Here is a 24,215-nt window from a genome sequence, read left to right as displayed (position 1 = left end):
TAATAAACATGATTTATGTATATTTCAGCCATTCTTTTGTTATGTTTGTGACACTTAGACACATTTATGGTGAAATATAAATAAAGTAAAATTATATAAATACATTTATCACAGTTCAGTGTATAGAAGGTGATTTAATTCAAAAGTATACAAAATTGGGCACAAGAATTTTTATTATTTTCCAAGCAATACATGTTGTTATGGCTGTTACGTTTGTGACATGAAAGGCACTCATCCTTAGAGTGTTAGGTACATAATGGTAAAATTCTGTTAATTTTTCCTTCAATAAAATTTAAAATAAAATTAATTGCATTCCTAATTAATTTTTACGTACAACTCTTAATTAATCAATGTACCAACATCTTTTGAATACTTGTTAAAAATTGTGATTTGTTGTTACGTATGTGACAGGTTGTTTGTTACGTATGTGACAAGTATAACTAGAGTACCAAGAACACTATTTATGATAAAAATAACAACTTATTCTATCTAAAAGTGATATCCTTACAACTAAACTGAACCAACAAAATAGGTAACTGTTATCAATTCACAAAGAAAACGTTACAATAAAACTTAAGTACTAAATTCACACATACTGTAATTAAGGTTCCTTATAACTATTTCTACAATATTAATTTTTAACTAAGTTGGGTACACTTTTGTTCTAAGTAAAATTAACAGAACATAGTCACACTGCTTTAACATGTACAGTTTTTGGAATCTGATAAAGTACACGAACTCAACGGTTTTAATTTTAGGTTGTTCCAACACCCGAATAATGTCTTTAGTAGCCACGAGCCTTTCATCATTTTCATCAATTTTAAACAGTTTAGTATCCTCCCCATACTTTCTCAAGAAAGTGACTACAATATCTTCATTTACTTTGCTCTGGCAAACTGCTACGTAGCGAAATTCTTTCATTTTATTACTTAATAATTTCACTAATACAAAGTCACCAGGATTTGGGTGTTGGACATTTCTATCAGTGTTTGATAATGGGCTCTTCATCTGTCTCCATCTGTGCATCATCTTTTCCAGTACTCTCATACTTATCATCATCAGATTCATCACTGTAAGCATCTTCATAGTGTAGCCGTCGTCGGGTTGACAGTTTTGTAGCGTCATATTCTTCATTCTTAATGTCAACTTTAAGCATGAGTGATTTTGATGTCCTGCTAATCAGTATCTCGTGATCACTATATGCTTGAAAGTGGTGCATTGCTTGAATACCAGTTATTTATTGAATTTTACCCCATCTCTCCTCAAGATGTTTTCTATTATGATCTATTTCTTCCTTTGAAACAAACAATAGATGAATTTCTTTGCATTTTTCCAATGCCACTCTGTAGAAATCTTCTGGGATATTAACAAAAGCTTTCCGACCCTTTACTGCTCTCCATACAATCCTCTTTACCATCCCTCCGATACCATCTACAGCCCCCTTCCCATGGTTGGAAGCAAAAAAATTCCAGTTCATTGCAATACCAAAGTCTTCCTCTGCAAAACAAATATTTGACATAGTGTACCGGCTTTTAAATTGGTCGGCACAGTTATCAGAAAATATATGTAAATGTTTTACTTCTGGAGCTATTTGATTAATTTCTTTTACAAGAACGTTTATAAATGTCCAAACAGAGTTCTTACAATGCTTCAAATCATCACTAACACAAGCAAAACTATAAACTTTATCATTATGCCAACCTTTTATTTTTTGTACATAAATCAGTCTGGGAGGCTTTAAAATAAACAAATAAATAGATTAACTTGGTAGATAGGCTAGGTTAACTAACTTCCTAAGTTAATTCTTCTTCAAATTGACTGTTTTTGTATCATAACTTAATGTGTCACATACATAACACAGTTTACTTGCCAAAGAATAATATTTAAAATAAAATATAAAATATCATATTAACAATCATTAACTTAACCTTACTTTTACAAAATGTTATCCATGTCAACATTCTAGATGAGATGCAGTTTAAACTTTTTCATGTTTCTTGTTATGTATGTGACACTGTGACATACGTCAGAATTATTTGGAAATAAGGACTTGTTTACTTACCAAGTTTATTTAAATTCAGCTCAAGTTTATGTAAAATGTCCAAGCTTCCTCTCTCTAACCTCAAATCTGAGAAACACTTATACACTAGGTAAAATCAGCTGTTTTTAAAAACTAGATTATTGTTATTAGTAGACTGTCTCATCAACAGGCAACTTTAACCTAGAATAAAAATAAGTATACATCTTCTATTAAACTATTTTCTTTGGATTTGGTAAATTAAAATATTTTACAACATAAATATGGCTTAAAAACTAACTTTAAATTTATTTAATTTTTTAACACTGAGGTGGCTGTTATAAAAGAATGGCTGATTTATTACGTTTATAAAGCGTCGTGCACATTGGCCCGACAGAGCTTTTCACAAGGCGATATATACATAAATCATTTGCCGTACGCCCGACGCCTGATTCAGGGATATTCCGTTTTGTTGATGTGCAGCCTGAATAATTCCCGCGCTTTAGTTCTCTGTCTGTAATTTCATCAGCTTACTTTTAACCCGCCTTTTCCACATAGCTGAGTGCTAATTCACACGTCTTGTTACTGGAATCCTACATTGTGTTTTTTTATAAGTAATGTTTCGATAGTTGTGTGCGTGTATACTATTGATCGGTAAAAATGAGTGGCGATAATCTTCTTACGGATGAAATCGAACGTATGATTGAGAATCCGTCTTCCCCGGGTGATTTGTTTGCCGAAATAAGTGATGATGACAGTGTGGAGTCAATGGTGGTTAGTGATATACCGGATGACACTGATAGCGACCTAGACTTTATTCCTGGTACTGATTCAGAATATTACTCTGATGACAATCAAGAATCAAACGTGGAACTTAATTCTACTGATGCTAATGGAACAGTTACAGATATCACAGGTACTTCTTTTATTTCTACAAATGCCAAGGACAATGATTTGGGCTGGGAAATGTTTGAGGGTAAGCAGAAAACGTTTCAGTTCACTCAGACAACAAAATTTAATTTTTGTTTACCGAACAACAGAAAACCAATAGATTTTTTTCGTCATTACTTGACAGATGAAGTAGTTGAACTTATGGTTGTAGAAACTAATCATAATGCAAATGAAGTAATTTCAAAGCTGCGACTAAGTCGTAAGAGTAGGCTAAAAGACTGGAAAAATACCAATCATGGGGAAATGAAACAATTTATTGGCCTTCTTTTATATATGGGTTTAGTAGGACTTCCAAGAATCAGTGATTATTGGGCAAAAAACCCTTTGTATAAATTCTCAGTTGCCCGAAAAATAATGAGTAGAAGCAGGTTTCAGTTACTCTTATGTTTCTGGCATTTTAACGGTAATGAAAACCTCAAAAGAGATGGGCGAATTGGTAAAATAAAACCTCTGCTTCTAGCACTGAACAATTTATTCTTCACTTTGAAAGTAGCAGAGCAAGATTTAGTTATTGATGAAACTATGGTGCTGTTTCGTGGTAGACTAGGTTTCCGGCAGTATATTCCCGGAAAGGCCCACAAGTATGGGATAAAAATATTCAAGCTGTGTGATAAAACGGGTTATATTTATGCAGTAAAAGTATACATGGGGAAAGGTACTGTAGAAGTGACAAAAGACAGATCTGTTGCGACTAAAGTGGTACTGGAACTCATGACAAACTTTTTAAATAAAGGCCACAATTTATATACGGACAACTACTACACATCAGTAGAATTGGCTAATGCTTTGTTGTCAAATAAAACACATCTTGCTGGTACCGTGAGAAAAAGTCGTAAAGGCCTACCAAAAAACCTTTTAAAACAAAAACTTAGTAAAAGTGAAATGGTTTGTTCCGAAAATAAAGATGGTGTAGTTGTTACCAAGTGGAAAGACAAAAGGGAGGTACACATGCTTTCCACATTCCACAGGCCGGAGTACGTCGTCCTTGACCAAAAAAAAGTTGGAGGGCCAAATGTAATGAAGCCATTAGTCATCGTTGACTACAATAAGGCAAAGGTTGGGATAGGCGTATCCGATCAAATGTCATCATATAACACTGCAGTACGGAAGATACATATTGGTAAAATAAAACCTCTTGAATGTTGGTTCCACAAACTAGCTGAAGAACTTCTTCTTGGAACTGCAGTGGTAAATAGTTGGTTGGCCTACAATAATTTTCTTAACCACACTACATCTCATAATAAAAAGAAACAAAACTTAGTCTCTATCACTAAGTTCAGAGAGGAATTGGCCTGTTCCTTGATGAACGTGCAGGAAGAGCCACGCATTCCAAATGTGACCACTACAGGGCACCACTACCTGACGTCATCTGCTTTTGTTGGTGGAGGAGTACAAAAACGCAGACAAAGAAAGGTGTGCAAGTTGTGCTACAAAAATGTATCAGAGGAAAAAGGATGTAAGGTAGCAAGAAATTTGACACAAGTAACTACGTTTTGTAGTGAATGTCCAGAAAAACCATTTTTGTGTGAAACATGCTTCAAAATTATACACAAATAGTATATCTTCATTCATCTTTTGTATAGGGTAATTTTGTATTTACTTATTTTTCTTTACTTATAAGATTGAATTATTTGAATAGTAAGGAAAGCAAAAAATATGAAAATAAATAAAATAAAACTTTTTATTTACTACATTTACTTTTTGTGAAACTTATGAAATAAATCTCTTTTTACTGTAAAATAACAAATCATATATTTTATTCTTCCTGGTAGCAATAATAAGGCTAAAACCTTATTATTTTATATTCTAACACCGATAAAAATACCCGTCGGGCAATGTGGCCCGACAAAAATGTCCAATGTAGCAATCTCATTCATATCACTAATAACAAAAATAAACACAACAAACAACGTTCTGTTAGTAGCAGAACTCTTCATAGTTCAATCAGTTTCAGTTAGAGTCGTCAGGGTGCAGCACAGGCACGAAGGAAATCAAAATGGCGGGTACCGTCATTGTTATGCTGTCGGGCCACTTTACCTGACGTGCAATCTCTTAAAGATGTAGAGCGTCGGTCCATTTGGCCCGACGTGGCAGCTAACGTGTTAAATAGAATCTTTTTATTTGGGGGAAGCAGATCGACACAGGTTGATTGTAGTGAGTGTAAAGTGTTATTATATTTTGTTATAAAATCTCGAACTTTAAAAACAATTTTAAGTTGTGAAATATGACATGAGTAAGTAACTAAGAGGAAATTTGTTATTGATTAGTCTAGCAATTTTTACCTAAAGAAATGTTTTAGATAAAGAGATGAACTACATTATTTATTTTAACTTTTTTATCCTACGCGGTTTAGTTTAACTAGAAATAAGATGTTAATTACTGCCTTCTGGGTTCTGTGTTCATTTTCCGCACTTTCTTTATGTTGCACTATGACACTCACTCTTCTTCTCACAACATTTTTGTTTTTGGTCTTATTAACATAGTGTTGCGACTCTCTACATAATTTTTCACATTAACCCAAATCATTTCAATTGGATTCAGATCTGGATGGTATGAATGTAGTTGCAAAACACAGTCCTTCCCTTTGTAGTATCTATAAAAAAAGTATTATTTAAACCTGGGCTTGTGTGAGAGGATGATGTTCTAAAGATGTAATTGCAATAGAAAATCATCAAAAGAATTGTTAGCCAACTAATCCAATCCTGTTTTCTGGAGTTTGATGCTGGTGCTTTGTCAGCTTCTTATTGTTTTGAAATTTTTTCACTTGAATCCTAATTTTTTTATGATAATGGAATAACTCTCAAGTTTTTTCACTAAGAGTAAATTTACGTTTTGCTTTTAAATAGTCTTTTGTTGGAAGACGTTTTTGTGTCAAATGAAACTGATAAACAGTATTACGTATGACATATTTATCAAAGTTATCAGAGTCAGTCACTCTATTTATTAAGCCATTTATTGTTTCCTTTTTTTATTGGGTTTAGAAAGATTTACGATAACCATCATAATTTTCTGTTAATGTTTGAAATTCCTTATTAGTACAAGATATTCTTTTCAGAGCATAAATACTCTGTTGCATCAGCATATTTCTCACGAGAAGGTTTTTGTGCTTTTTAAGTTAACATTTACTATAAAAATTGCCTATTATATATATGGTTTGGGCAACTGATAAATAATATCTTCAAAACTCTTACACGGGAAGTGATCTAAAAATTTTGAAGTTGCTTTTTCATATAATTATTTAACTTCGCTTACAATTTTTAAATATCTTTTGTCCATGTACAAGGTTCATAAAAATGAAAAAATCAATACTTGGAATAGCCAATAATTGAACACCCCATTTAAAAAAATTAAAGGGTTTTTCATCGTTACATGATTGAGTTTCCACAATATGCGATAAAAATGTTGAAGTCACATGTATTGCAGAAATAAATAGGAACTGAGTTAATATATTTTACTATAATTTTTGTTTGTATTTAAGAGGAAAGACCCTACACTTAGTCCTAAAAGAACTTGTATGTCTCCCTTACTTAGGCTTCTTCCAATCAGATTTGTGGGCTCCTGTTCTCTGTCCTATGTACTCAAGAAATAAGCCCATAAGAATTTTCCTTGTTCTAAATATAGCAGGACAGTTCAGCCATATGTGCTGCACCCATTCCGCTGCCTCTCCGCAGAGTCTGTATTTATCAGTCTGGATTAAACCCAACTTCATCAGATGTTTTCGAAGAGGGCCATGTCTTGTTAGCATTCAAAGTACTAGTCACAAATACTCCTTGCTTAAATCTAGGAGTCTAATTCAACCTTTAGTATACGGAGAGATTGCTTAACCCTTTGAAGGCCAAGCCATAAATTCATTTGTACTTCTAAACACCCAGCCATTATATCCAGATTACTTGCCAAAAAGGCCAGCCTCAAAATGGCACTTTTGACACACTCCTACAAACACTGGTGTAACTCATCTATAAATAGTAGTATCTTAGTGATGTTTGTTTTGTTTTATTTAGTAGTATATATAAAAGCATCAAAATATATTTTTGTAACAATTAAACTTTTTTATTATTATTATTTTTTATTTATTTTTTTCAAAAAATTAGGATGTTTTTTTTATTTTTTGTGTTTGATTGGTGACAACTAGGATAAAAAAAATTATTTCAAGGAAACCATTATTATTATAAGAAAGTATACATATTTTTTAAACAAGTATATAGAAAAAAATCATATGGATATCTTCAGAAATAAAGTTTTTAGAAATATTTTTATAGAAATACTACAACACAGCACACCATGCGAATCAACATGAAAGTTTGGTATAACAAGTGTTTACCTTGTAACTTCTTGTTTGTCCATAGGCCATGTGAATTACTGTACAATGGTCACCTTATAGTTTTCTCTTGTTTACACAATTGTCTTCAAACACTTTATACATGAACATTTAAAAATGTATAGTAATAATAATTTATAGTTAACAAATCTATATACAATATTTACACGGTCTTTTGTGCTTCTTTATGCACATTTGTGTTTATGGAAACACTCTGCATGTACTCCTTTGGTACATTTTAAACAATGCAGTCTTGTTCTCCTTCTTTGATTTTTTGTACTGCAGACACAGCAATTCTTTTCTTTCTTTTCAGGAATCTTATCCATTCCAAACCGACTAAGGGGCATTTGGCCATCACCTCCTCCTAAATTAGCTGGAATGTTCTTAGCAATTAGCCAGTCTTGAGCAAGTGTCTCAATAACATTTATTGTGAAAATTCAAACGTGACTTAGGTTTGTCTTTGCAGTTCATTTTGTATAGAATATAAGAATTCAAAATCATTCTAGACAAAATATTGAATGTGATCTTACGCCAATATTTTACGGTACGCCTCTCGTCTAGATATGAATATAACATCTGGTCCGTTGGTGTCGATCCCACCCATAAATTTATTATACTGGTGGATCATGTCTGGTTTTTGTTTTTATTACCACTTTTGTTCCCTTATTCTTGCTTACTTGTACGTTAGCAGCTTTGCTATCAGAAGACACAAGAATCACCTGACTTTTTTTGAGATGACTTCTCTCTATAAGCTAAACCTAAAATTTCCCTTACTCCTCATGTATCTTTTATCCCCTACCTTGTATTTTCCTAACAATTCATCAGGGATTCCTCTCCTATTCTTCCTGATTGTACCTGTTACAAATGTCATTTTTGAATATAAATATTCAATTAGAGGAATGGACGTGAAAAAGTTATCAGTATACAAGTGATAAGCCTTGTTCAGATAGTTCCCCATGTCCAATAATTTTGTAACTACAGTAAAAGCTAGACCTCTTTTTCTTATGTTTTCCTGGTCTTCATTGCTTTTAGCTCCTTTATAACAAAAGAAATGCTAAGCAATAATTTGAGACGGAATCACACAGCACCCAAAGTTTTGATCCCCCATTTGTGGTGCTTTTTGTTAGGCATATACTGCAATAGTTGGGTATGATTTTTGGTTCCAACTAGAGACTCGTCAATGCTTAGATGCTGGTTAGGGATATAATATTGACGGAAAACTCTATTTAGCATGGTCCTACAAGTGGCTGAAATTTTGCTGTGGGGTCATAATATGGGGTACCGTGTTTTGTTTTGCCAATTTTTATTGTCAACCATATGAAAAAATCTTAAAATATCTTCAAATCTATTTCTGCTGAACAATCGAGAATACCATGGTGTAACCTGAGAAGAAGAAGAGCTCCAGTACATATCTATAGAAGGTTTTTTATTCAGTCCCATATTCAAATTTGCTGCTATGAAAGCTTTCCATTTCCGCAAAAGAAACTTTTTCCCATACCCTGTTCATTCCACTACTATTTATGGCATCTTGAGCATAGCGGTTGGTCTCGGTAAACAAAATTTTCAATTAGGTTATTAGTGAGAAAAAGCAGCACATTACATAATGGGAGCTGAGTCTGGAGGTGGGCAATGTCTTGGACCAGGAATCTCATTGAATGAAAAATCATGTTTAGGCCTAATAGATGAATCATCATTTTCACTGACAGGAACCCATATTCTTTCTGGAGAATAGGCTAAGTCACTATCATTAGGAGTAGCATTAGTACTACCCTTAGGCCTACCTCTAGGCCTTGGAATATTTGTTACACTAGGGCCTAAGCTAACATTTTGCTCAGAATCAGAACTAGAACTCACATCAAAAAATCTAGGCCTAGTTTGTAGGGGCAGACCAAATCTGGTTTGTGATGTAGACGGTCCTAAAATTGGCAGGATCGAACGTAGGATCATCGTCCGTATCGTCCAAGTCACTAGTGCTGTCTTCAGAAGAAAAGAGATCATAATTGGAAGTGTCATTACTAATAGTCCTTACATTAGCATTTTGAAGACAGGAAAACAATGTGTCCTCACTTACAGGCGATGCTTCACGACGTCTTTTGTTACTCATTGCTAAATGTAAACCAGAAAAGAAACATTACTAAACTTCACAGCAAATGTAACATAACCTCACATTACAACGTCTAAGAACAAAACCAAGTGTACAAAGCCACAACGAACAAACAGCTGCTACCAAAGAGAACCGAACATCTTGTTTTGACACGTCACTGCCTTCTGAATTGCATCTTTCTACTGAACAAAAAAAAGTAAAAACATTTTATAATAATTATAATAATTTGAAAGGATATATGTTTACGTTTTCGTTTGATATTATATTACAAACGAAAATAAAGAGGTAAGGGAATAATTTAATCAAATGAAGGGTGCCGATTTCTCGGCGCGATGCCGTTTTTCGAACTGATTTTTCTATGCCGATATCTCGGCTCACGGCCGTTTCGGAAAAGAAATTCGAGAGCCAGTATATCGACCCGTGGCCGTCAAAGGGTTAAGTCCTGAGGACCTTTTCCTTCCTCGTATCTGATCCTCTTTTCCTAAGCATTTAGGAGAGATTTATCGTAGGAGAAGACTACTTCACAGCCCAGTTCTGGCCGCACCAAATGACTTTCAGAGCTTATCTGGATTGTCAGTCTGGCTCCAGTCCCATAAACACTAAACCCTGCCCTGGAATCCAGGTGTGAGTCATCAGTATATAAAATTAGAACACATTTTTAGTAGGGTAGACCTCCTTTGTATTCCATTTATCTCTACTTTGTATGGCAATGAAATATGGTTTATCAAAAGAGGTTTATTCCATGCACTCAGACATGTCACTTTTCACATTTCAGCATGAGTGAATTCCTTTTATTATTGCCATGTGTCCTTCTGACGAAGTAAATATTATAACCTTTCCTACCCAGGAGCTTCATTGCATCTAATTTACTTTTTAACCTCCTGTTCCAGAGGAATGTATCATAGTGCAGCTCATTGTCCTGGTAATACGCATGCTAGCCTCCGAAGACTCTGTAGCCCCTTAGCTACTGTGTTTGTTCTGCTTTCTGCCACCACACAAGAGCTGTATATTCCACTGTTGGTTTCATTATGATTTGATAGATCCAATGTATCATCTTTGGGTTTTAGTCCCCATTTATATCCAAAGAGTCTCTTACAATCACAAAGAGATTTTGTTACTTTGGATATAATATTTTATATATGAGGATTTCATTTAAGGTTGTTTCTAGAACAAGCATTGTCATCAACATTCCTCCATTCATCCCGCTCCCGCTGGGCCAAGTGCCTCCTCTTGTGCCGCTTTCTGTACCATAACTAGTTATTCTAGTATGACAGCTCTGCAGTCTTGTATATTACAGGATATGACATATATACTTATATGTTATATTAGGACAAATTTACAAGTTCTTGATACAAACAAATAAAAGACTGCAAAGTTTATGTTTGTGCATAGTAATTAAAAATTACAAACAGTTAACATTATACACCGAAATGTACCCTCTTACAAAAAATAGTTGTTGAATAATGTAACAGGCTGTGTTGTGCAAATGTGAGGTTATAGAAAAAAAAAACAATCATGCTCTTTACAAACATAACATATTTCCATAGTAAAAGAAAATGTGAATGTTATATTAATCTAGTCTAACCATGAAACAAGATTCTCAATTGAGTACAATAATTTCATCCTTTCATAGTAAGTGTATTTGATAGGATACAGTGTGTCTATGAGGTATGGAATATATGAAAAATCTTATCATGACTTAGAGTAACCCATTAATTTTTAGTATGTGTCTATATTAACTTTCTGTTTGGTCAGTTTTGAGTTTTGGTAGTCATCTTAGATTTTGGTTTAATATTTCAAATGTGAAAAGGTTCATGTAGTATATTATTTTAAACTGATTTTTTCTAAGTTCATGGTCAAAGGTGTTGTTTAATTACTCAATCCATTAAAAAGGTATTAAGAAATCCTTTAAGACTCTATATTTATATTGTCTAGCTAGAGTGAAGTTATTATGCCAATTTGTTTCTGAAACATAAAACTTTCTTCGACATTTAAAAAAAATTGTAAGTGCTTAAATTAAGAAAGGGAGTTATGGAAGTGTAAATTCACTAGTTCTATTAAACTAATGAATGTGTTAAAAAAATTTAAATTGCAACAGTAATAAAAGGGTACAAATTTTAGCAGCAGTTCTGTTCATGATGACAAAGAACATTCCTACTTTTAGACCACTGTAAGACATGTTAGTTTTACCCTACTGATGAGGAGACGTTGCAAAAGTAATCCTACTCAGTATGAGAGGAGCTGCAAGTTAGGACATTTGGTTCATGCTCTCAGTTGAGCGGCTTATGGTGCAAAGGTGCCATCTGTGGGATAATACCTGAGCATCTCTAAGGCCAAATTCTGCCTAGTGATTACTAACATCGACTTGGAGTTCCATGCTCAAAACAATGTGACTTCACTAGGCAGCGCTGTCCTTCATGGCGGCATGTCGCACGAGCCAGTGGCCACAAACCGTCATGGAGGGTTATTCACAAAGTTTTCACACTCCTACAGTTTTAATAAATATAATATTACACATTAGGCCTATATTCTGAGTTATTAGTGGAGTAATGTAGTCTTCTACGGAGTTCAGTATTAGAGGGAGTAAATAGCTACTTTCTGTAGGAGAAGAAATAATGAATATATTAGACATTATGCCTAATTACTTTGAATAGGAGAAGAAGTAATAAATATATATTTTACTATTCAGCAAACATTATAATTAAATTTACCTTTATGTAACATTATTCCTCTTTTGTTAGTTTTAAAATGACTTAAAATACCTCATCTGACACTAGGTTAAGAACATTGGTCATAAAAATTGTACATAATATATATAAAATAATGATACAAACATATTTGTTATTTGAATGCATTTTAAGTATATTCTTTTTTTACAGAGTCCAGATGACAGAGGGTTTTTAATACAAATCTTGGAATCTGTCTACAGGTTTACTTTAGGTTCATTGGCTGGAGGTAAATTAATTTAATACTTAGTTTTGTAAATTTCCTATTATTGTCTTATGGTTAAATGCACTGCAATAAAGCTTTTTCTATTATATAAATATCACTACATGATGGCAGCACAAAGCAGATATATATGATTAAGCAGATCATAGATTTGTTTTACAGTTTTGTAGAAACATTATTAAGACATTCTTCATATTTTTGTGTAAGCCGAAGTTCTTCTTGACAATAGGTTGCAGTATGCAGTTGACTGTATCTAGGTTGCTTAGCTACAATTTTGTCTCATATTTAAAGCCCATTTTTACATAATTCAATTATTATGTACTACATTTTGTAAATAAATCCGTATTTTGAATGAAAAATTTCACATCACCTATTCTGCTACATATTTCACTTTGTGTACACAGTGGTGTTGTTTGTGACATAATATAGTTAATGCCTGAAATATTATTCAATCTTATAAAATTAAGTTGCTTCAGAATTTGGTAGGTTCATCCAAATTTAACATTTACGATATCTACCAACAATTAGTTATAGGAGATTATCAACAAAAGGACAGGTTGTTTTATCTCTTACCCATTTCTTTTTTGATTATTTATTAGACTAATAGCTTTATATGACTGTGGACTATAAACTGTTTGATAATACAGACACATAAGCTCATATAAGCCACACAATCAAAAAATAAATTTTAGGTTTAACCATGTCCCGGATGAATTACTGCTGTGGACTACTGCCAATACTGAGCTGAATTAGTTTGACCGGTCTGTCATGGCGAAAGACTATTCCACTTGTTTCTAATTTTCACAATTCTGTTCAAAAAGAACCATTACATATTATACATTTTTGTAAAGCTCATTAAAATTCTGATTAAATACAATGATTAAGTAAATTAAATATAAATTTGAATTTCATATACATATTGTACCTGCCATCTTCATAGTACACAATGAGCCAACTTATTGTAAAACTATCAAAGTAATATATTCAATAAATGTTAGTTATAGCAAATAGTTATAATAATGGCAGTAATTGCGTGAGATAGTAACACTATATAAATATAAAGGCATATTTAATTTTCATTTTTTTTCATTTTCAACACAAACTAGGAGAAACTGGAACAACAAATTACTTCCACTCTGTCATTGGTAGAGTGATGTATTAACCCATTCACCTACTAATATTTTAGCACACAGTTGGGCCAAGGAATTCCATTATTTTTGCCTATTATTTAGGTGTGCAGATATTTAGTTGTAACTTTCTAGTAAATCCTAGTAAATCATTGTTTTCAAAAAAAAAGATTTTGTAGCAGAGTTTTTCTTGAGCTTACCTACCATTTAAAACTCCCTGCATAAAAAAAAAAAAAAAACTGTGAATGACGGTATTACGAGATATTACCTATAACATACCGGTAATAACATAAATTTATTTATAAATTAAATTTTATGTTGCCCACCACCAATATTTTGTTCCCAAAATGAAAACCTGAAATGGTATTATTATTGTGTAGCCTACCTTATTTGTCCTTAGAAGTCACACACCAAAAGAGTTTTGTATATTTCATAGTATATTTACACACAATTATATCGTTTTTATATTATATACCCTACCATATTTATATTTATATTCATAAGAATTGATCTGCATTGACAAGGCCTACGAAGTCAGCTGCCGGTCCGATGTCAGGAATTGGTAATTCCTCTTCTGAATCAAAAATATCGGAGTTTTCAAACTGTTCCCGTGTCACACAATCCCATTCCACATCTGGTTGATCACTACCGGTACTGAATTCTTCACTACAATTATTAGAATCGTTCATAAAACGATCTATTTCACTGTCACGTAACCTATTACCAGCCATGTTTACGGACACTAACAACAACAGGTATCATATGGAGTAAATCCATCTGTTATTCTTTGCTTACGTCAGTTTAGCCAACTAATGAAAAAAATATTGTTCTAAACAAACAAGTAACCATAGAAACGAAACATAGTTTGATTAGTGCAGCTATCTGTCGAGTTTAAAGTGAACTATTACTGCCGCGGAAGCGCTCCGTCGAAGTATGGCAGGGCCCGCTGCGGAAGCGGCGGAATGGCTTCTTCGAAGTAGGTGAATGGGTTAAATGTTTTATATGGTAGCAGCACAAGGCTTGAGTACCAACATTGAGTACTCAAGGACAACATTACTGTAAATAAATAATTTTATTAGAAGTTCAAAATAACAACAATTACTCAAATTTCAACATTTGTTTAATTATTTTTGTGGTAAATTTATTTTCTTTTGGGTAAATGCACCACAGTAATATTTTTTGTGTTCCATTGTAAATATAACCACTTTATGGCAGCACAAAGGTGATAGATATGATAAAGCAGATCATGGTGATTCATGGCAATTGTAAATTAGCCACCAGCACCCCAGAATGGCAATTTATGGTGATTGTTCAGGTGAGGGTTAAAATCAATGTTTAGAATTTGAATTTTGAGGCCATTGTTATTATTTTGCTAGATAATTAAACAAATGAACTTACAAGTGTAGACCTGTCAAGTAACATAGAACTTAAGCATGTCATATATCGAACTTTTAACTCCTCTATTTAACCAAGCATTAACACATGTGGAAGTTTGTGAGATTAAGAACCTTAAATATTTGTGGATAACTAGATTAACATATTAAAGTTCTTTTAGAAGTACATCAAATTTTATAGAATGTTTAACAGTTACACCTCAAAATACTGACAAAGTGTCAAACTTTGGTACAATCTGGTAAAATTATGATTAAAAATTGTATTATTTATTTTATCTTACGGATATGAGATTTATTGTGGATTTGGATGTGACTGTCCCCAGCGACCGGAGCCACTGCTGTCTACCCAATAGATCTAGTCAAGACTAGGATGCAGAACCAGAGATCTGGCTCATTTATTGGTGAGCTGATGTACCGAAATAGCTGGGATTGCTTCAAGAAGGTGATCCGTCACGAGGGCTTTGCAGGTACAGTTGCATCTACCTTCTAATCTGTCAATAGGTCACAGTTTTTTAAAATTACTCACCATTTATTGGTACCACGATATATTTTAAGATTTTACATAATACATTTTCACTTGTAGATTTTTATATCTTACAGCTGTTGCCAGACTGTCTCTCGCTTATGTGGTATACTTGTATAAAATATTTATAATTTTTGTTTGTTGTGAAATTTCTATGTGGATATCAAATCTGCCAAAAATACCAAGGATTTTGTTTCAGAACATTTGAATAACTCAAAATACTATAAGAAATAGAAATCTCTCAATATTAAATAAAATTAAAACTTATTTTAAAAAACCATCAACATTTTCATCAGATCATAGATTACGGTAGGAAGTTAAAAATACACCACAAAAACACGAATCTGTTATTTTCTTAAACAGTTCCAAATACTTGCAGCATTATTGTTGTTAACTTAATTGTTGTATCATACAATAAATGTTTTAAGAGTTTCATTTGAAGATAGAATGTTAAAAATCTAGTTTAAAAAACCTATGATTATAAACATTTGAAATCTATATGTTCTTTCACTAAGGTTTCTCAATCGTTAAACATGATTTTTTACTTTTATTTAAGTATTTTATTAATTGTAAATTTTACATTTATTTGTGATTAAGGATTTATTTGTTTTTAAATGTGAGAGGTGTGTCTTGTGCAATATTGTATAAAGTTTGTATTCTCAGACTTGGCTTTCAAATCATAAAAAAATTATAAAGGTGTCCAAATTAATAAATTTATTTATTTTTAGCTATTTCTGATTTTGGACATAGACTGTCAGGTTTACATCAACAGAAAAATAAATGATCCTTCATATTACCAGTCAAGAATGTAAAGATCTCTTTGCAATAAGTTCAAAGATCAAGACATTTTTGTACATAATTGTACAGTTTTATAATCCATTTAATAATGGATTATAAACAGCCCCTCAGATGGCTGTCTATGTCTAAAACTTTAGATTGTCAAGAGCAAAAGTCCTATTCAGCTATTGGTAAGTCAAAAGAATTGTAGCTGCTAGGTTTGATCATTGGTCTGGCAACAACCACATTGATACATTTGCCCTTGAAGCCAAAAACCTTGGTAGAACTAGATGAGAAAACCTTTATATTTTTCACAGAGATTGAATATTTTCATTCCCACTACTTATTAACTTTGCGGAAGTGTTCTTTCTCGTTGTTTGATACTTTTTAGAACAGCTAATTCCTTAGAATCTCATTAACTTTTATTAAATGTAGGAGGAAGTTACACAACACTGTGGACCGAACAAAGATTCTTGTTTGATAATTGATTTTAAATTATGGCATAATGGCAACCTAATTATGGGAAAAATAATTTTAAACGCTAGTTTGAATTTTCAGATTGCACAAAAGGTCTTAAGTTAAAAACATGTTCTTAATCCACCAAGTTTACAAAATTTTTAAAAGAATAAAACTTATTTAAACACTGTTATGAAACCTAATGTATAAGTATGTATTCATATACTTTTATATGAACAAAAGTCTGAAAGCATCATGGTGCAAGATATAACAAGAAAGATTTCATATTTAGACTTTAAATTTTGCATGAAACTTCATTTATACAGAATGAGTTCTATGATGTGTCAATCTGTCTGCAGGACATCATGAAATGAGCTAGATTTGAAATTTTGCATGTAACCTTAACGAAGCCTGTTACGTCACGTGGTGTTGCATACTTCTACCTTGTTCTTATTAAGAACCCGACAGGTCCTTATTTTTCTGTTTGTCTATCTGTGTGACAACTCTTGATAGGAAGATCCTAGTGACTTGAAATTTGGTACACAGATCCGTCTTGGAACCCAACTCTATTATTTCTGGATCAGGGCAGAGGGCAGCAGAGTTACAGTCAGTTTTGTAAAGGCTTCCGTTACGTTCTGTCGGGTGCCTCTTTACTCTGTTGTATGGGTTAATTGTTACCATGTTTAGATATTTGTTATTTATTTAGATACACTAAAGAATGTAAAGAATGCCCCTGGGTGTGGGCATTCAGAGCCAGTCAAGTATCAAACATGTTTAAACCGACATATATTGTTAATTTTAAATTGATTTGTATTTTAAGCTACAATAGTCTATTTTCAGGCATTTCTAGAATTGTGATATAACTTTTATTTGATCAAGTCATCTTCTTGTTGCTGCATTAGAAACATATTGTGCAAAATAAATTGAAAGAGGGAGATGAATGGAAATGCATCCAATAAAAAGAGTTGAATTCAAGCAAGTATGTTTTCAGTGAGTAACATGAACAGTGTGGTGTTATAGGTCCAAAGACACACATGTCACTAGATAAATTATGTTACAGTGACAGTACACAGCATCCATTTGCAAAAAAAAAAAAACAATGTATTTATAATTTGTGCACATTTTTATTTTCAAATCTAGAGAGATATGGTATTGAAAATAAAAAGTTGTATATGTTACAGTATTATTGATTATTTTTGCCCAACTCAATTTCTTTTGAAGAATCATTTGCTAGAACCTGGATTTCTCTATTTTTCTATTCCCTACTCTGCTTCCTCTATTTAAAAAGTGGTGAGTGGTAACTACATAACAAAGCTTGTGATCTTTAACGGATGTGGGGAGGAGAATTAATGAGCAACTACACGAAAGCAATTTTGGAGGATGTGCAGGCAGATTAGTGTCCAAATAACCTTTACTTTCTGTACTATGTTTCTTATTTAAAAAAATCTGTTACTTCAGATAAAGTAGTCCAACTAGACTGAGAGTATAGTGGAGTACTAGTCTGAGTAGTAGCCTGATGATAGTAATGAGCATAGGTGTCTGACCAGGTCTGTACCGTGGACTGGTGCCTCAGCTGATGGGAGTGGCTCCTGAGAAGGCCATCAAGCTTACAGTTAATGATCTGGTGAGAGACAAGCTAATGGACAAGAATGGCAAGCTGCCGATCTATGCTGAGATCATCGCTGGAGGCTGTGTAAGATCTCTTGTCTTGTTAGAGAAGTTAATGTCAGGTTTATGTTACAGATGGTTAAACTGTTAAAAAATAGAATATCAAAGTAATCAAAATCGAGGCGTACCTGAATAATATATCTATAATCTAATACTAACATGAACACTTGCTTTTCTCACATGACAAGTGTACATGATGTTTTTTTAAAGTATTCTCTTGTACTGTTTTCTATATTTCTTCAGATATTGGTACTATATAATTCACTGCCAATCGTTATTGGGTTGTAAATACCTTATTTTGCTACATATGATCAAAATCGGCAATCATCAAATGTTCAGATGTAAATGTGGTATTATCACGCACAATTATGAATTTTAGTACAGTCACTGAAGCATTTTGGCTACCAGTTTTTTTTCTGACTGGATGCATTGGTGTGAAATTTGGAATGTAGCCAGGGCGTAGCCCATGAAACAAAAATAATATAGTGCCGATGTGTACATTTACCCTAGGGGTGGATGTCACTCCTTCTAAGGGTTGGACATTTTTTAATAAAAAATAACCTCATTCAAGAGAAGGACAAATTCTATGCAAAAAAAATTTTTATTCACATTTTTTGTACAGTCAATACGTTTTGAGATATTGGCTCCTATATGTGGTCGTTTGTAGCCCAAAAAATGTTTGTTAGTGGTTTTATGCAAATATATAAAATCTACAAGTTACATAGAGAAAATTGTAAGAAGTAAATAATAAGACTATTAAATAACAAGGAGATTGTTTTTTGTTTTATTTTTCTTGGTAGTATATAAACCAAATTATAGCTCTTTAAATTTGAAGTTGATTTTGAATATAGCTAAATTGAAACTTTCAATGTCATTTAACAGAAAAATGAAAGCCTTTTCTTAATAAAATTAAGGTACATATTTGAATGCACCTTTAAACTGAGCATATTTAAAATTTCTTAGCTTGAAAATTAACGTATTTACAATCAAAACAAAAAAGCTTTCTTGATTTTTGAGAAAAAAGTCTGTATTAAGATTACTTGACGGCAAACATTAAAATCAAGTGTAATTCTTTGCCAGTTTACTTTATTTATATGTCTAAAATAAGTTTTGAGGATTTGGATGGATTTAGAAGCTTAAATTTGAAGAAATATTTGATTAATGTTAACAAGTCAAGGGGAGCAGACTTCCCTAGTTAGTTAGTTAATCTCCATCCATGTCAGCTTTGGTACACTTTTCTCTGGAACCGCCGCAGATAGAGATCTGAAATGTTTAGCACTTATTTCTACACTAATTGGTAAGAGTTTATCCAATGGGAATCATTCTTTCTTCATCAGAGAAGAAATTATAATGGTTTTCAAAACACAAAACAGGTTTTGAAACACTTAAAAAAAATCATACACAAAAGGTCATAAAATAAAAATAAAAACGTATTTAAAAAAAATCAACTGGAGATTGTACAAAACTATTTCCTACATATGTCTTTCAAATTTCAAGGTTCTATACCAAGTAGTTTTTGAAAAAATGTACCTATATGTAAAAATATGTTTTTCAGAAAACGCGAAATAAAAAAAAATTACTTAGATTAGATTAATAAGTTCACAACTGACCATTTTAATGATGTCCAGTGGCATAAGAAGGATTCTCTGAATCTTTATCTTCTTGAAATTGATCCTCATCCAAATATAATTCATACACAAATTTTCCATAAATATAATTTAAATGCTATGTTTCAATAATAGATAATATTTTTATAAGTGGTAGCTCTTCTATAATGGTTTTTGTAGGAGTTAAAAATTTACTATATATTCATACAACAATCGAAAAATTTTGAAAAGTCACAATTTATTATATGTATACCAGTAAAACATTTCAAGCCTTCAATAAAAGCTTTATTCTTTATTTTATAATAAGGGGAGGTTTTTAAGGGTTGCAACTTTTTAATTAGTGATAAGATTTTTATGAAGAATACATTATATTAAAAAAACATGAAAGGCACTTTATCCAACATATTTGAACACAATTTAAATCTTTTTATTTCTTAATTCTGGACTTTTGGTATTTTTCATACAAGGGTAATTTTTACCCCCAAATTTCAATAAGCACACATCGATACAATGTCACTTTTGAAGTTGAGAGAATGATGAGGTGGTAAGCAAATTTTCAAGTAATTCCATGCAATCCAAAAAAAATTGGGAGCTTTCTTATAAAATGCCACTTTATGATGTGGAACACTCATGCTCTTTTATTATTCTCTTTAGTTAAAAATGTATTCTTTGTAAATTTTTATATAAATAAAACATACATCTATAAATTAGTTTATATTAAACTATAATTTTCCTTTGCTTTGGTCCTTTGTAACTTCTTGTGTGTTATAGGCGGGAGGCAGTCAGGTTGTGTTTACTAATCCCTTAGAGATTGTCAAGATCAGGCTGCAAGTTGCTGGGGAGATAGCAACGGGAGAGAAGATCAGAGCTTGGAGTGTAGTCAAGGATTTAGGCTTCTTTGGCTTGTACAAGGTCTGTACTAGTTGAAACATGGTACTTTCTCAAATCTCTGGTAGAATAAAACTTATTTATTGTTTAAATTGAGGAATGAATTGTCTAAATCTGTTATTATTTTCAACTTACCCTGCTGCATCGTAAAGCACAATGAGTAACACAATATTGAAATTCTGAGAATTTTATATTGAACATACAAAATGAGATAAGGACCTACAAAATCTGGCATTTGCGGTTTTCCTCTTACCTTTAAATAACTTGTTTGTAATTACAAAGTTTCAATTCACTTACAAACAGTTGTTTTGAAGTAAAGCCTCAGTTATGTTAGTGAACTTCAATTCAAATTCAAGTACAGTTTAATAAATTAATATTTAACTATAAAATACTGTAAACTGTATTTATTACTTAACTTGTTTAAAGTTTGTTGTTGACAATGGAAGGTTTGACAGGATTTCAGACATTTGCCATCGTTATGATTACAAAAGGTATAACACATTGTTTCAAGGATTGCAATCTATCAGTTGGGGGAGATATTAGTACATACAAAAATAAAGAACAGAAAGAAGAAAAGAAAGGAAAGAAAAGCGTTCCAACATACCCAAAAGTTATTTGGAGTCTAGTACAGGTGATGTTACTGCAGAGAATGCAAGTCACTAGTACGAGAAACACAATCACACCGGCACGGATAAAAGTGGGATACTAACATGAAAATCAATGTGGCACCGTGCCGTGTAATCTAAAACAATGGGACAGGAAGATGGTGGTCAAAAGGAGGAATGGGTAAAGGCAAGCCGCTTCCTATTTAATATATTTTTTCTATAATATTAAAGAAAAAGCAATTTTAAAAAATGTCCTCTTATCTATTCAAATCTGTTGGGGTTTTTTTAGATTAACTAGTTTCAGAGATAATAATTTTTGTATACAAAATGGCGGCTAGTGGTTAAACAAGACATTTATTGACCTATGTTTATATGTAATTTTTTTTGTTAAAATGATGAGTACTATTAGCCACAGAAGTTTGTGACGCCCTTTTGTGAACAGCCTGGATACAGGGTGGTCGGGGAGGAAAGGAAAACATTTTAACAGGTGATTGTAGACCTAGTTCATATAAACATACGTCTGAAAAAACTTTGTTAGCAAGATAATACTAGCGAAAGATATTGCTCAGATTTACACTCCAAGGATTAAATGAGACCGGACTGAAACCATTTGAACGGTAATTAAGACAAACATTTGATTGTTTCATATAAATTTGGCCTGAGAAATTGAATAAACTAGGTCCCAGAACTGTGTCACTTAGTTTAGTAAAATAACTTACTTTAAAAACAAAATTTACTGTCGTTTGATGCGCTATAATTTCCTTAAATGGCTAAAAGTGCATAAAATCCATGAAACAATTGTAGAGAATTCCATTTTGAGAAAAGTGATGTAAATAAAGTCGATACTAAACCTGTTCAACTTGTGAAGTGAACTGAGAAAGATCTGAAAAATAATGTTTATTGTATAGTGTTGTACATAACAGAGTGCAAATATAATCTTTTAAGCGTAAATTGTACAGAGTGTCTAAAAGCTTATGTTTCTAGTGCTTACTTTTTATGTTATAGGGTATAATTAAAAGAAAAAAAATTTAATTGTTTCCAAATTTATCAAAATATAAAATTTTTGAAACAAATGAAGTTTTTTGTTCAAAATGAGGCATGTCATGAATTTAGTTGATTGTTTTAAGTACCTCTGCCAAGTGTACTTTAAAGTTCACATATTCTAAAATGAAAGGACCTGAAATAAAATAACGTCACAAAAACTATCACAGGGCCACTGCTTTTCAATATAACTTCACTTCAGAGATTTTAAATTTGTTTAATTTTCATGTACATATACCACACAACATACAACACTGGCTCACTAAACATTTTAGTAAATTTATTGCAAGTTTATTAATTTAAATGGTTTTGCAGGGAGCCAGAGCATGTTTCTTACGTGACGTGCCATTCAGTGCCATCTACTTCCCCACATATGCTCACATGAAGAAGAAACTGGCAGATGAGAACGGCTACAACACACCGATATCTCTGCTGGTGGCTGGTTCTATTGCTGGTGTTCCTGCCGCATCTCTTGTTACACCAGCTGATGTCATCAAGACTAGGCTACAGGTGGGCTTCTTAAATTTCATCCTTTCTGTCAGAAATGACTAGGATACAAGTTAATCAGTGCCTAAGTAGATGTTCTTTTATATCAGATGTTTGCAATCTTCCAGTGGGAGGAAAAACACCTTTTACATGATTTAATAAATATCTGCATAGGTTGTGATGTCTTCCAATGCAGACATTGAATATAGAATGCTTAGGAATATTGGTGGAACATTGGCTCTTGCCAAAAGGTATTAGAGGCTACTAATATACAAGTAATATTCCTGAAAGAAGGGCTGTTTGGTAATTTAAAAAAATAAGCCTTTGAGGAAAGGCTTTATTAACAGCATTAGTTTATTAGATTCCTTACTTCTTTTTTTTCTCATAATTTTCATTCATATCCAAACTTCTTGTGACACTACACCAGCGTCTTTAAATTATTCGCATACAAGTCTTTTTACTTGAAAGTCAGATCAATTTTCAATGTTACTTTTGAGTTACAACAAAAATCTTAGATTTTCTTCTTGTTTGAATCATTGCTGTGAGGATGTGTTGTTTTGGAGGAGAATTACATCAGGTAAGTTTTACGAGTTGTTGTTTTATGTTACATGTCTAAGTTTCATGCAACATGGAGGAACTCTTTCAGATTAAACATTCGTTATACAGTGATCAGACTGCAGTTTATTTTTCACTCAATCATTGAACTTGTCTAATCTTTCCTTCACTAATGAGTAAATATTAATGAATATGTAGATGTGTGCAGTGGACACAACTCCTGATGGATGTCAGCAGCTGAAGATCCTTTTGTATGCAAAACTTGTATCACAGCTTTGTTTTTAAAATCTTTGATGTTAGTTTCTTTTAGTACAACAATAATAATCTATGCCCATGAAATTGTTGCTGAGGAACTCAATATTTGCTTGTCTTCAGGCCTTGGTGTTTAAATGGAAAGTATTTAGCATTTGACTAATTTCTCCTTGTGTATGAATCATTTTTCTATATTTAGATTCTTTACATACTACCATCTGGAACGATAGGTAACAGACCAGCTACTGGGAATTTTCGTTTAGTTAGAACCAACTAGTGGTATATGGAGAACTGTATCCAGACACAAAGAACGTGATCTCTTTGGTTATTGGTATTTTATTGTAAAGAATCCATGCACTAAATAAATAAGCTGGAGTGCCACAAGTGTAAAACCTTGTGCCCTGTAAAGAAATCACTTAATATATAGTAATAATAATACCAATAATATATACGGTATTCATTCCTCCAAGATTTAAAATTTAATATCACAATTTCCT

The 24,215-nt window shown here is 32.5% G+C and overlaps 1 protein-coding gene across 2 annotated transcripts in view; it reads left to right on the top strand.

The window, feature by feature from the left end:
- The window catches only part of LOC124369738 (calcium-binding mitochondrial carrier protein Aralar1), a 92,404-nt gene that overhangs the window by 61,564 nt on the left and 6,625 nt on the right, over positions 1-24,215 (top strand). For both annotated transcript variants that reach the window (XM_046827804.1, XM_046827805.1), the window contains 5 exons: positions 12,270-12,345; positions 15,184-15,327; positions 18,164-18,309; positions 20,663-20,803; positions 22,741-22,935. In XM_046827804.1, coding sequence (XP_046683760.1) covers positions 12,270-12,345; positions 15,184-15,327; positions 18,164-18,309; positions 20,663-20,803; positions 22,741-22,935 — 702 coding nt within the window. The remainder of the gene's footprint in view (positions 1-12,269; positions 12,346-15,183; positions 15,328-18,163; positions 18,310-20,662; positions 20,804-22,740; positions 22,936-24,215) is intronic.

The sequence above is a fragment of the Homalodisca vitripennis genome, chromosome X (genome assembly GCF_021130785.1).
Source record: "Homalodisca vitripennis isolate AUS2020 chromosome X, UT_GWSS_2.1, whole genome shotgun sequence".
Classification (NCBI taxonomy): Eukaryota; Metazoa; Arthropoda; class Insecta; order Hemiptera; family Cicadellidae; genus Homalodisca; species Homalodisca vitripennis.
The sequence above is the reverse complement of the archived record's forward strand: the minus strand, read 5'-3'. Positions and strand labels throughout refer to the sequence as shown.